Genomic DNA, 14,449 nt, shown 5'->3' with positions numbered 1-14,449 from the left:
AGACTCTTCAGTGCAATTTGGTATTCAATCTTAATGTGTTTCTAAGTCATTGTTACCACATTCAAATCAATTGTTTATACAGTGCAGTTTTACAGTTAAATGTTTCCGAATTTTGGCTTTTATTTATGTGTGTAAATAATTAAGAATCAGCCAGGAAGTCTTACCCTAATGTCCTCAGGGTCCAGGCTGTGTTCACTCCAGGCAGAAGTTATGCTGCTGTTCAGACAGGAGCCCGAGTGACCCATATCCAGCTCATCCTCAAATGCCTCAGTGACAATGTCCTCCCGCGTATGTGTACCAGTGAAAAGGAACTAAAGTAAAAGATGAAACATGCGACCAAAAATTCTCCAAAGCAGCATAGTCAAAATCAATAGATTTTTTTCCTATTTGTTTTGTTGTCAAAAATAAGTCAAAATATTACAGTCACCTTTGGAATGAGAAGTAATCCCAATGTTACAGTCACTGTCAGGTGGGCATGGACAAAAAACAGCATTAGCATCCAATCTGGATGCAGCCCAGTCCCAAGAGTGAACCTGCATACAAGACAAAACGTTGCTTTGTTAATAGTGTCGAGAACAATTTCAGCAGTTATGCTAACATGGATTCATGAAAATAAGATTTGTATACTCCAGCGTAGTGGTTGTTAACTGGTTTTGTTCTTGCCATCCAACAGAACCAGTGTGCTATTTGGCACTTTTTCTACTTAGCTTTTTCATACTTCTAAACATACATGTGGTGGAATTGATGGCTGATGCTGCAGGAGAAGTAAATGTGGTTATAAGAGAATAAAATAATGGTGGAACACAACAGCTTGAGAGCTGGTAGATTAAAAGAGTGTCACAGAAACAAGGGTTTATTTTCAGCCTTGATAGTTTTATGCACAAGCTGTCTAGCACAGACGTGTTTTATTAACCTCCTTACCTGCGCTGCCCTACTGATGCTTGTCATTTAGCTGAGTGCAGCGGTTATCACCTTCTTCACAAGTTTACTTCAAAGTTCTGTGGATGTGACCTAAATTTGCCTTTCTTATCGTGGCACACTTAGCAACTTTTATAAGTGGTGGTTACATAATACTCCCACAAATTGTCAAAGAGATCCCTCTGTGCAAAAGCATCCCAAAAATCGCAGCGCTTCCTTTTTAATAGTTTTGCATATTTGCAATTCCATGTTAGCGTCTTGAAATAGCTGCTTGCAGACAGTAGGAAGTTCATTTGAGGCTGATTCTGCTGGTGATAATCTACTGTTGGGAATACTGAGATAAATATACACAAATGTGGGTTTGAGTTTCAAGTTTCTGTACTGTCAACGGCAACATTCACTGCAGATGCAGCAAATCTCTGTTCTTTGTGGGTGTAGTAACTGACATTTTTGACTCGCCTGAGGGAATGCGATGACATGCTGTCTAGAAACACAGAATCATTTTAGTGCCTCGCTAAAAACAAAACAGAATCGAAAGAACAACAAAGATATCCACAAAACCTGCAGCACAGGCTTATTTTTTAAGAAATAGGCCTACCCGTTAATCAATTTGTTAAGGAATCAATTTATCTTAAAATTAAAATACATTCAAATTATACAATGTAGCAGTTCGTAATTTTTTTTAATCTATTTCCAAAGCACCATTCACTAACCGAGCAACACTTTTAATAACTAACCAATAGCTCCCTCCATGCATAACACTACTTAGATGAACCTCAAACAATCAATTCATATTTAATATGCACATTACACTATGTTATTCCTCAAGCGCAGTGTTGCAACCCAGTCGCAGAGCAGCCGGCCTCATGAATAAGCATGCAACATCTTAATCATTCTTAGACTGTTGCACCTTTTTCTGCATGCACAGTGCTCACCTAATAATGTGGAATATTGCAGAGATGAGGAGTTCATTATAAATGCCGACTGCCAAGTAACGTGGCTCGTGAAAGGTGGACGGAACAGTCCGCACAGCATGGCACAGATAAACCCCCCACAGCAGGAAGAGGAACTCCGCTAAAACAGGAACAGAAGAGGACAATGCCCAGTGCCATGACTAATTATTTAGTGTGTCAAGTCAAGTTGGCTGTAGAGATGTGATTTCATATGGACTGAAAGGCTGTTTTCTCCTTTCTCTTTCCTTTGCTGCATCACTTAAAGTAACAAAAAGATGATGGTTAATGCATGAGCATTTTAAATGCTGTCTTTTTAACAGAGATTTTTGTACATGCAACAACAAACGTAAATGGTGAGGCTCTTTTAGTCAATTGGTTTCATTATATCCTTGGATAATTTTTTAATATGATGACTTTTTAAGGCTATACAGCTATTAAAGGTATAGTTCAAAGGAAGATATTTGGAAGAATGTTTGGTCTCATCCCCCATTAACTCCCGTAGTATTTATTTTCACTAATATGGCAATAAATGGGGGTGAGATCTTTTTGGTTACTGACATTCATCCAAATATCTACCTTTAAATTTAGGAGGACAACGAAATATAAACAAGTTTGGAAAAACCTGGGGGTGAGTAAAAGATGTCAAAACTTTCATTTTGGGGTGAACGATCCCTTTAAAGCAGAAGGTATTCATTGTCTATGTCATATCTCTGAGCTGTCAAAAGACAGTCTCTGCATCACTGGCCATGTCTCACACCTTCTTCCCTGAAAGGCTGTATGACCACACTCAGAAGATTAGATGTCTGGTTGTTCAAAGCTGAATCCAAAAATCTTGAACTAAAGAACTAAAGGCAGGACTGATTGTGTTGTCAGCATTCAACCAAAAACACATTATGACAAATACAATGAATGTTGTTGGTATGTCCAGAATATCTATTAATATTCTATCCATTACTATTCAGATTAAGAAAAAGAACTCACCTGCAGCCATCATATAGTCCCAGCTATCCAGCAGACACATACTGAACTTTTGGCCCTCTGGGGTGACTCCGATGTCAATGAGGGCGTGTTGGGTGTCATGATTCTGGCACACGGCTGAGGTCCAGGCCACTAGGAACCATAGAACCACAAGCAGAATCACGACGAGCAGACGCAGAACTCTCCAGCTGGTAATGTAGGGAATTCGCTGGGCCGTGCGTGACAAGAACACTTTTACAACCCTAATCGTGAGAAAAGCACAAAAGCTGCCTCTGTAAATTAAAGCAACTAGATTTCTTACATACATCTGCTTTTAGCTTTAAATGCTTAATGCTCTTAGAGAAAAGTGAAAACGTAAAATGGAAACCTTGCCATATATGTGACCCTGGACCACAAAACTAGTCAAGTGGAATGTGTACATTAGTAGCAATAGCAAACAATACATTGTATGGGTCAACATTATAGATTTAACTTTTATGCCAAAAATCACTAGGATCTTAAGTAAAGATCATGCTTAATGAAGATATTTATTAAATTTCAGACCTTAAACAAATCATAACTATTTTCTGCTGCCCGCTCTTTGAGAATTACCCACTCAAGTTTGGCATCTTTCTAAAGCTTTGAAGAAATTCAACTTTCAAGTTCATCTATAGTATAAATCGAAATTTCCTTATGACTGGTTTTGTGGTCCACGGTCACACATGCAGTTATTATACTATATGAAATAAAGATAATTAAATAAAGACTAAGAAATAAAGACTTATAAAATAAATGTTTTAAGTAGGGAAAATGTATGTAGGGAAAATTTGTATCTGTAAAACTACATGTGCGTTACTGAAAGGAAATAGTTTTAGATAAGGCTTATTGTTTCTGGATTAAACTCAGAATTTTAATGGTGCTTATCGTACAATTACAGCTTCCATTTTTCCCTGTAACATGAACAGGATTTTTCACAGTACTTTTTATAACAAAATAGCTGTGAGCGTCTGGTTAGCATTTGCAAGAAGGATTTGCTGCTTTCTGACTATTATCTCTAATCACTCAGTTCTTTTGTACTGTAATTTGCAGTTTTATTCTTACTGTGCGTTCAACACCGCCAGTGACAAAGCGAGGCGATTTCATTCATTTCAATGGAGAGCCGGCAACACGAGCAACAGTGACCATTGGCGACAGGAAGTGGGCGTGACTAGCGACGGAAACAAAGTTGAGATTTGATCAACTTTATGCAAATGATGAGCGTCTTTCGGGAGCGACTACCAATAGGAGTAAAGCAACGGAGCTCACGTCATCCGTCTCTCGTCAGTTACTGCACAGTTTTTTATAAATGTTACTAGAGCAACCAAAGCTAGGGACTTAGCGTCAGAGTCTCTGGCGGTGTTAGCAGATGATGACCTGAATAATTTCAGAATGACTGTTCCGTAAACGACAGCAAAGCCGAGCAGGCGAATCCATCTCAGGAGAATGCACCGGAATACACTCGGGTTAAAGTACTGTATCATAACCTGAAATGGCAAGACAGAGAAAATTACAAAACAGAATGTTATCCTTTTTCCTGCCTGATGAATGCAGGAGGTTATGAAAAACACAAATCATTGTTATTGGTTTCTTCTTTTTAATTTCTTTATATATAAAGGCTCTAAATGTGGATAAAAGAACACACCATAGTGGTGCTTTAAAGAAAGCTGCAGATACATGAATCTCAAGAAAATAACCTTAAACATATTTAACCTTGAAAGCAAAAGTCACTACTTGTCATTTAATTCATAATCTGTATCTTTATCTTGAGATAAAGCTGTTGTCATCCTGTACTCTTTACAGTTGCCAATCGGTTTATTTTCAGTTTATAACTGAAATTCCTTTCTCGCCTTGAGAAAACTGAATAGATATACTCAGGTGTGGAGAGATAAACTTCACACAACTTAACTTATTTCAACTGTTCAAGCACTGGTAGAGCGTGATACTAGCAACGCCAGGGTCACGAGTTTGATTCACAGGGGATGCGCTGATAAGGACTATAGCTTGAATAATATGTAGCTTTTACTATTATTTTAGCATGGATGTCATGAAATCACATGACTTCATGTGGTGATTGCACAGAAAGTGACGGGGCACTTGTCAATCAAGAACTTTTTTGTATTTTTTACAGTGTAGAATTATGACTGAATTTATGTTAAGGACATAAATCAGTCAAAAATAAGACAATGTTCCTAATTGCTGTCAAATTATGTTTATATAACAAAATATGTATTTAAGTGTTGAAAATGTGTTTTAGTTTTTTTTTCATTGTCAAATGTGATTGAGAATGTGGGACAGCATGCTTTGGGTAATCTGTGACAGTCTTCAAATGGTGGAAATGTGCATTTAGGGATTTTATAAATCCAATAACAAGAGCTAATATACTTCAGAATGAGAAATGGGTGTTCATGTGGATTGCTGGAGGTTATAACATTAGATAGATGATGATGGGTCTCTCTCACCTGCAATGAGTCTTTGTTCCCTGAGTTGCCCCAATTTTAATGGAGAATTTGAATAACTGAATGAATAATATGTTAATCAAATTGTTGCATAGATTTAGATTATATTATTGTTAATACAAAGTCAAACAAATGTTAAACAATTCTAATAGAGTTTTAAATTAATTGAATTTAATTGAATTAACACAGTATTGTTAACCCTGCATGTGTAAAGATAGAAATATTGAAATATGCATTTTTGCTGACCAGACGAGATTTCTTTAAGACTGCAAGGGAAGCTCAGCTTCCCCTATAATTGTCAAAAAATGAATGGTCAAATATATGTACTATTATATTAACATTTTATTGACTAAAAATGTGTTAAACACGTTCATCTCGAACGAAAACAATTTTGTTCAGAATCAGCTACTTAGAGCAGCTGACTCGATTTCCTTCTCATTCATTCCCGTAGCGTACAGTGCATTACTCTGTTGAGGCCCAGCGTCCATTGACTTCAATGGGGCTGCTTTAAACAGTTTTTTTCAGTGTTTAGAAACAAGACAGTCATTGGATAATGCTGCGATTATGTCCCACCCACGGACGCTCAGCGTCTCTGGGATGAATGGAGGAGTGGGCTGGCCCGGACTCCGAGCGTCTGCGTGATGATTGGAGGGTCTGTCGTCTCTTTTTAATCCACTTTTATGGCCATAAAACGTTCGTTTATTGGGGTCGACAGCTTATAAAAACGTATTTCTTGTTTTTTTTAGCTTGTTTGCTATACACATTGTCACATATCAGCTTTTAGACATTGTTTTTTTTTTTTATAAATCATAAATGACAAGGAGGCGGCAGCTTCTCGCAATGCAAAGAGACGGTTGGTGTGGGCGTGGGCGTGGTCTTCAGATTATGACGCGTATCACTCTTTGTCTCCATTTCCAACTCAGTCCCATCGCGGATTTTGCATGTGTAGTCGAAAGACAAACTGCTGCAACCTTCATCGTATATTTTACACAATTTCACACCACATTCATTGTTTCATTCCCACATTTCCTCCCGTTGAGTTATATATATATATATACATATTAGATCGTTTGTTCATTAATTAAAGTCACTGGAAAAGACGCCTAGTTGGTACGACAGGGTTACAGAGCATTTTCTTGAAAAGGAACGTAGGGCAGAATTTACATATAAATAAATGGACAATTTTTATGATTTAGGCCGAAAATGAGCTTCCCCTCTTTAAAAGATCAGCAGCCGCCACTGTTTTGTACATGCTTTAAAAAAATTGGTGATATTGTGATTGGCATGCATAAATTAATAGACTTTTTAAGGGCCTATAATACATATGTCCCAGATTACAAAGTGACCTGTCCCATATTATTATTTAGGCAGAACCTTTTTTTGGGGGCACAAAACCTCATACGTGTGGCTTGTCTCCTCTGGGTATAATATCTACATTGTTTCTTCTGGTGTGGTTAGAAAACATTTTAGGGATTTCAGAAATGTGTGTTGATGTGTGTTAATGTGTTGATCCAATTTGTTAGATGGATCGAAATAAGTCAAAATTGCAAAATATGTCCTAGATTACCCAAATTCACCCTACTCTTGATACTATATATTAAAGGTCCAGTTTGAATTTTTTTGGAGGATCTTTAGACACAAATGCAATGTAATATCCATAATGATGTCTTCAGAGGTGTATAAAGACCTTACATAATGAAGCGTTATGTTTTTAATACCTTAGAATGTGATATTTCGATCTACATGCAATGGAAGCTATCTATTCTGTCAGTAGAGCAGAATGTCAATGGTTTGTAACATCAAACCAAAGAAAAATCGGTTTCCCTCCCCACCAACACTCTTAACATTAATTAAACAAAGGATTTATTTTTAACAAGTTGCACTGGATGGGCTCATTAATAATGCACAGTACAGCACAGTAGCACATGGAACGCTGCGATAGAAAATCACATGCAGCTATTACAGCATCTGAGTGCATGCAAATATTAAAGTGCTGCTTTCTCCTAATGGACATGTACAGTCATGCATTTCAAATAGAACTTAAATTAACATCATAATATAGTTTACTGTATGAAAAATGGTCAAAAGTTGTAAGGAACCTATTTCACTATCTAATGAATTTCAGAGTTTAACAAGAGAAAAAGTGAATAGCAGGACTTTATTTTTTATTCAGTCTTTTATATAATTTATCCAACGAGAATTGATTGGATAATGAAAAGTGGGCATAACTTATGAGACTTGGCTGGAAGTGAATCTTCAGCACATGTGAAATGTGGATATTTTTCTTAAACAAAGCAATAGTTTCACTACAGAAAACATTTACTTGCACTGTAGTTAATATTAAAGTTAGAAGAGTCAACAGCTCATGCATGTATATGAGAGAGAGAGAGTAGTTTTTCAACATTCAATAATTTAAACTCCATGTAACCTGCTGTGTAGGTAACACCCACTCTCTCTCTCTCTCAGACACATGCATGAGCTGTTGACTATCACAGATAGCATGAGTGCTGTGCTTCGTTAAAGAACAGAGAAAAATACCACTGGCAATATAAAGCACATCAGATGATGTGTCTGTTTTAATTGAAGACGAACACCAAATCTAACAGAATATCAAAACGTGGTTTGATTTTAACATTGTTAGGAGATTTTCAAAATCACACAAATACCAAAATGCCGTACCATCAGATCTTAGTCATGTGACAAAAGGTCAATAAGGCCCTAAATGAAGAATTTCACCGCAGTCCTTCAAAGTTCACAAGCATTTTTAAATAATTTTTTTGGTTAAATATTTGTAAAACCCAGTAACAAACATAAAGGGTGACTATAATGATTTATTGCAACATTAAAAATGACATGATATGGAGATACAAGGTTTTAGCCGGACATCAGCGATATGCAAGTTGTCACTGTAGCTGTAAGTGAAATGAGAAAGTAACCGAATTTTGCAGATATGTTCAAGTTTATCGTCTTATTGGCTTCGTTTTAATGTCAAATGGAATTTGGGAGTAGGCTTTCTAGCTTTGATAGTGGCATTTATACTTGAAAAATACCTTATACAGTGAAAGATTTATTATGAGACACATTGTTTGTGAAACACTTGAAGTCTCCCTTATTCCTGAAATGTTCCCACCCTGGGCTGTGTTTCCCGATAACGTTGTCTCTTAGCGCACTACGAAGACGTCAAGTTATACCTTTTCTAGGCGTGTTCCCTGAACTATACCTTTTGAGGTTTCTTAAGGTAAACCTACTTAAGTGTGATGTTAGCAGATGCTGTCCATGGCGGTCCTGCTGAATAGGTTGATATTCCATTCCATTTTCTACCGCTTATCCGAACTACCTCGGGTCACGGGGAGCCTGCGCCTATCTCAGGAGTCATCGGGCATCAAGGCAGGATACACCCTGGATGGAGTGCCAACCCATCGCAGGGCACACACACTCGCTCATTTAGGTTGATATCAAGAATTGATTGTTCGCTCTACCTTGCGCTATAGAGTGGGTAAAGTATGGAGAAAACAATGTTTATTATAAAGAAACGCTTTAGAAATAGTAGAAATTGCATTTATCAGGGCTCACTGAAATATTATAAAGAAAGCAAGAAATATGTGTGTGTGTGTGTGTGTGTATGTATGTATTTATAATTTAGCAAGTGTCCGATCCCGCACCCACACGACCATACGTTTTCTGGGTTAACCAGCTACATTGGCTGTTTGGCTTCGCTTGTTTTTGAAAGGGTCATTTATATTCTCATAGTTTGCCATCGTGTGTTAATGCTCTCCACGATCTGTGTTGATTCACATTATTGGGGTAAATCACTCCTATGTGTATAGGGATAAGTGTCCCATCCAGAATGCCAATCACTGTCGGGACACCCGCAATGGCATGGAAGGCTTGATGTGCCTCATCCATGTCGTGCCTGGCCAAAGGCATACATATGTTATCGGTGGCATGACAGAGCCGGATGTTTGTCACTGAGTGAACGCACCGCCACACTGAGGTCCATATTCATACCCAAATACCTCCAGAAAACTCCACATGGCTTTAAAACAAAGAGCGGCCATGCAGCAGTTGATTTTCGGGACTGAGGGGGTATCTCCGCCAAGTTTGTCTCAACAAAGTTGGGTCAACAAGATGCAAGAGCTGCAGAATTTGCTCCCGTGGCAGGCACATTTTTTGGTAGACAGGGGATTCAAATGTTATCTAATGAAGTTGTGCAAATTCACTAACTGGCTCCGCGGACGATGACATCTTTGATTTAAGACAACTATTCACTGTCTCGCTGCCATGGTTTGACCAAACTCACTATAACATTCATTCCCTTTATATAGACTACGCCTTTCCTGACAAATGGTTTGCCAGCTGATGTGCATTGGGATAATAGTCTGTAGGCTAATTAAAAATGCATTTCATACATTCACAACCATCAGTGTATGACAATTTTATTCATGAAAACACTTCAATAGCCTACACTGAGTGTACTGAACCCGAGTATTTTATTTGTAAAATTAAAACTAAGTTAAAGTAAAAATGTAAATTTAATACTAAATAGAATTTTATTTTAAATGTGAACTTAAACTGCGATGTAGAAAAGCTTTTTGCATAGCGGTATGAACCATAAAAGGCGATAAGAGCGGTGCAAACCAACCTTATGAAAGAATGAAGGTATACTTAACTAAAAAGGTTTCAGGAAACACATATTAGCGATAAGGTACAGCTTAAGGTATAACTTAAGAACGACGTAGCATTAAGAAGGTTTCGGGAAACGCAGCCCTGATCATTTAATCAATCTTTCCCAGTCACACATGAATAAAAAAAACTCACCGCTTCTGAAGTGAGTTTATAGTTAATTCATATCTGAGGGGAACATATTCACAGAAATCAAAGAAATGTAGGACGTCTCCCTTAATGTTTGACCAAAGCTCCTTTCAGAGTAGAAATGAACACACATTTTTTCTGATGGGATTTCACTGGGCAGAGGAGATGTGACAAAAAGAGAACTTCATTTGCATTAGAACTAAATAACTAAATAACTCAACTAAATAATTTCACACTTTCCAAGTTAAACAAGCTTATGCAATACACAAGATAAGCTGTGCCAGAAACCAAAAGAATGTTGTAGAAGAAAGAGCCTCAAGAGCAAAATATGAAAATATGTCATTTGAGGATAAAACCAAGAAGAGTGAACCTATACACCTGCATCTTCAAAATGTCTGGTCTTTTAAGTCTTTCCTTACCATCGACAAGATTGATTTTACATTTACATTTATGCAATTGGCAGACGCTAGTATCCAGAGCAACTTACATTGCATTATCCAATATATTTGTTTCTAAGTATGTGGAATCCCCTGAGATTGAACCCACAACCTTGCGTTGTTAACACAATGCTCTTACCAGTGAGCTACAGGAAAGCTTTTATTCAAGAAACAATTCTTCCCCACCATAGACATTGTTTTTCGGCTTTCCATGTTTTAGCTGTGGAGCTGTGGGGGTGGATTTTATACTGTATATTGTGTGTTCATATACTGTAAAAGAGAATAATCTGGAGGCCATCAAAGTTTGAAAATGCTGGCAAGTGCTGCCTATTGTTTTGAATCCCTGGCAAGGAAAAAGTTCAAAAGGTTTTGACCTATTAGGTCTACATGAAATCTAAATTGAGTGTTTAGTCCCTCATTGCTCATTCCTGGTCCTATTGTGCATGATTTACTGGTGCATGTTATTGCAAAAAATATTTATATACTTTTCTTCATAATATGTTTTAAGTAACACAGGAAATTTTTTAGTAAAAGACAAAAATACATTGTATAGGTTAAAATTAACGATTTTTCTTCTTTGCAAATTTTTTTTAGGATATTAAGTAAAGATCATGTTCCATGAATATATTTTGTACATTTCCTACCTTAAATATATATTATTTTTGTGAGTGGATAGCCTGCTACAGTGCCCCTGATTAACATCTTCAAAGGCAATTTTCTCAATATTTAAATTACTTTGCACTCTCAGATTCCTGAGTTTAAACGGTTGTATCTCAGCCAGATATTGACCTATTTTAACAACTCATACATCAATGAAAAAAATCTTTATTTATTCATCTTTCAGATTATGTAAAAATCTCAATTTCCAAGAATTGACCCATAAGACTGGTTCTTCTATGGCATCGAACCTTTTAAGGATGTTTATTTTTAAGATTATATGGACCCCTCCAATCAATTCATATTGGATAACATCAAGTCATGTGATTTGTTTTATATCCTGTCACACTAAAATGTATGTTCGCATTGGTTGACATTAAGGGAATGGAAATTGTGCTTCCTTTTTGGTAATATGGAAGTTGAAACTTACAGGTAAGTAGAGAAGCATAGATCCCGCCAGAATCGCTTCAACAAGAATAAGACCAGATGCTCTTATTCTCTGAAACAAGAAGGGGGAAAAAACAATCAAATAGTATGAGAAAAGTTGAGAAAGTAGTTGAGAAAATTAAAGTTTGATTGTGAAAAATAGTTTTCCATAGTACCATTGCAACGGTTTAGTCTGCCATGTTTGAAAAGCTTTTGCTATAGTTTAATAGAAGTTCTGTGTGTTTGGACAGATGTAAACTGTTTAACTAAAATGATAAAAATGACTAAATGTTATAGGTGGGCCACAGCAGTTACCTTGTTGCGGCGAAAGTGGTAGACAACCAGCATACTGATGAAGTCCATGAGCATACAGAAGCCTTGAAAGGAGACCATGGCTAGACGGAGGGCAGTGTCTTGTTGAGCCAGACATGGCGTGTCATCGTTACAGATTGTACACCCTTCTCGGCACGGCAGACACCTCCCAGGCACTTCCCGGAATTCATCACTGTATAAGCCCCGGTCTGATTCTGACAACAGCGACACTATATCATATCTATTCACATGACTGCATTGTATGCATCTTTAGCATAAAAATGTAAGTTGTTTTGTTAGTGCACTAACTGTAATACTACTTTCACATTAAATGAATATAAACTAAGTTCTGTTTTTTGTTCTGTAAAAAATCTGTAAGATTTGGTTAATAATGCCTGCAAGTGGTTATTGGACATCACGGACATCACAGAGACTTAGACCAGTAAGTAACCACCTAGCAACTACACAAATCCTTAGCAACTGCCTATAAATACCATAGCAACTGTAAAGGAACTTGCTAAGACTACTCTGAACATCTCAGCAACTGCACACCACTGGTGACAAGTTTTGTGTGGGCAGGTACCACACATATTACCACCGTTGATATACAGACAGGTTTCATTTAAATTCATCTAATGATTGAAGCCCATGTTATTGCTAATTATAAACTGTAATATTATAAAAAATACAAGAAGAGTTTAAATGTACAGTTGGTTAAAATGTTCCCACAGTTTGCTTTAACATAATCATTCAAACTACAAACAAAGTCATGAATGTGTCATACTTACTTGAGAAGCCATTGAGTGTCACTCTACTCGGATGGTAGAAACCTGATTTGCATTGACACTTGTACTTATCCAGCACAAATCCGTGGCCTAGAATTGGGTTACACTGGAAAAGAAAGAGTTTAGTTTTAGAACTAGAATTCATAAGAAAGCGTTACAGTTGTTGAAAAAGAACATTGATGTTGATTGGCCAGCGTATACAATTCGTTGTTTGACATTAAAAAGTACCGCAGTTTGCTCTCGTGATACCTTGACCTCTGTTGGTATGTGTAGTGCTGCATTAAATTGAACACCCCCTTTTACCCGATGCTCTTACAAAAACACAATTTTGTGACCTTTCAGAAGTTTACATAAATTCTCAGTCTAAGAAACGAAATGTACTGTATTTTTGTTAACTGTGAATAAAGAACACCAACATGACACTTCTCTATAAATATTCTGGAAGTGCGATGTACACTGAAGTGAGGTTTTCCCAATATGTTTTATAACTGAGAACACAGAAATGTTTAATTAGTCATTGTTTTGTCACCTTTATTTTAGCAGGGAAGGCTCTATGAAAGCAAGTCTAAAACAAACATTAGAATAATGCGATGCTGTCCTCAAACAAAATTACCTCTATTTTAGATCGACATATCAGTATTTGAGCAATTAGTAAGTAAAGATATGTAAACTTAATTAAACTTAAGAGATAACGCAGCACAGTATTGCACTTTGCACAGAATAAGAGCTTTATTGCCATGTATGTTTGCACATATAATAAATTTGTGTTGGTGACAGGACCATCCAGTACACAGAAACAGCCACAACAGCACAGAGACCGTAACACAATAGAATACTGTCCCCTGATGATTTAAATAAAAGCCTATGGGTATAAAAAATAAAGAAATACAATACAATAAACATAAGATAAATATAAATATATAGAGAGTTAAGCTATGTGTGTATGTAAATATGTTCAAGTAAGAATAAACTATTGTATTACAAGGTATGTGCTATATACAGCGTAATATAATTTACCAAAATTTTTATAAAAAATAAGTGTATTATTTGTAGGATATAATTAATATGGCACTTAATTATTATTGCAGAGAGTTATTAATTGCAAGTTGGGTAAAAAACATAAATTGGGTTATTAAGTAAACTCATGACTCTAATGAAAGCTGTTAGGAGATTGTTCAGAGGTCTATGTCTAGGTTATTAGTCACTGCAGAATTAAAATGGGAAAATGTATTTGCATTGTTGTAGTGAAAAAAAATGTATTTGCAAAAATATTTGTGTAGCAAATTTAAAGTCGTAGGGACGGAAGGAGGCGGGAACCGGTGAACATTAAACAAAACTGAAAATGTATGTCAGCTGGGGCGCAAGAAATATACCATTAAAATAAAAAATAAAAGTTTTTCCTTTTATCTTGTAAATTTGCCGTCTTTTACTGTACTTTCAGTGTAAAATTACAGTTTTTGGACATTAAACATGGATAATCTGTAAAAAAACTGTAAAATTCTGTAAAATTTTATATAATATCTAATGAATAATACTATAACATAATGAAAATTATCTTCGTAATTTAATGAAAATTAACTAAAATTTGTTTCTGAGAGCAGTGACCTGGATATGGTGTATTATATCCAGCTTTCCTGTAGCTCAGTGGTAAGAGCATTTCGTTAACAGCGCAAGGTTGCGGGTTTGATCCCAGGGGA

The 14,449-nt window shown here is 36.5% G+C and overlaps 1 protein-coding gene across 1 annotated transcript in view; it reads right to left on the bottom strand.

Annotated features, from left to right (window-relative positions):
* The window catches only part of gpr158b (G protein-coupled receptor 158b), a 30,750-nt gene that overhangs the window by 4,490 nt on the left and 11,811 nt on the right, over positions 1–14,449 (bottom strand). Inside the window, exons 3-10 of the mRNA XM_056743557.1 lie at positions 12,756–12,858; positions 11,971–12,182; positions 11,660–11,728; positions 4,242–4,351; positions 2,853–3,091; positions 1,854–1,992; positions 428–533; positions 165–311 (exon numbers count right to left, since the gene is read on the bottom strand). Coding sequence (XP_056599535.1) covers positions 165–311; positions 428–533; positions 1,854–1,992; positions 2,853–3,091; positions 4,242–4,351; positions 11,660–11,728; positions 11,971–12,182; positions 12,756–12,858 — 1,125 coding nt within the window. The remainder of the gene's footprint in view (positions 1–164; positions 312–427; positions 534–1,853; positions 1,993–2,852; positions 3,092–4,241; positions 4,352–11,659; positions 11,729–11,970; positions 12,183–12,755; positions 12,859–14,449) is intronic.

The sequence above is a fragment of the Triplophysa dalaica genome, chromosome 3 (genome assembly GCF_015846415.1).
Source record: "Triplophysa dalaica isolate WHDGS20190420 chromosome 3, ASM1584641v1, whole genome shotgun sequence".
NCBI lineage: Eukaryota > Metazoa > Chordata > Actinopteri > Cypriniformes > Nemacheilidae > Triplophysa > Triplophysa dalaica.
The sequence above is the reverse complement of the archived record's forward strand: the minus strand, read 5'-3'. Positions and strand labels throughout refer to the sequence as shown.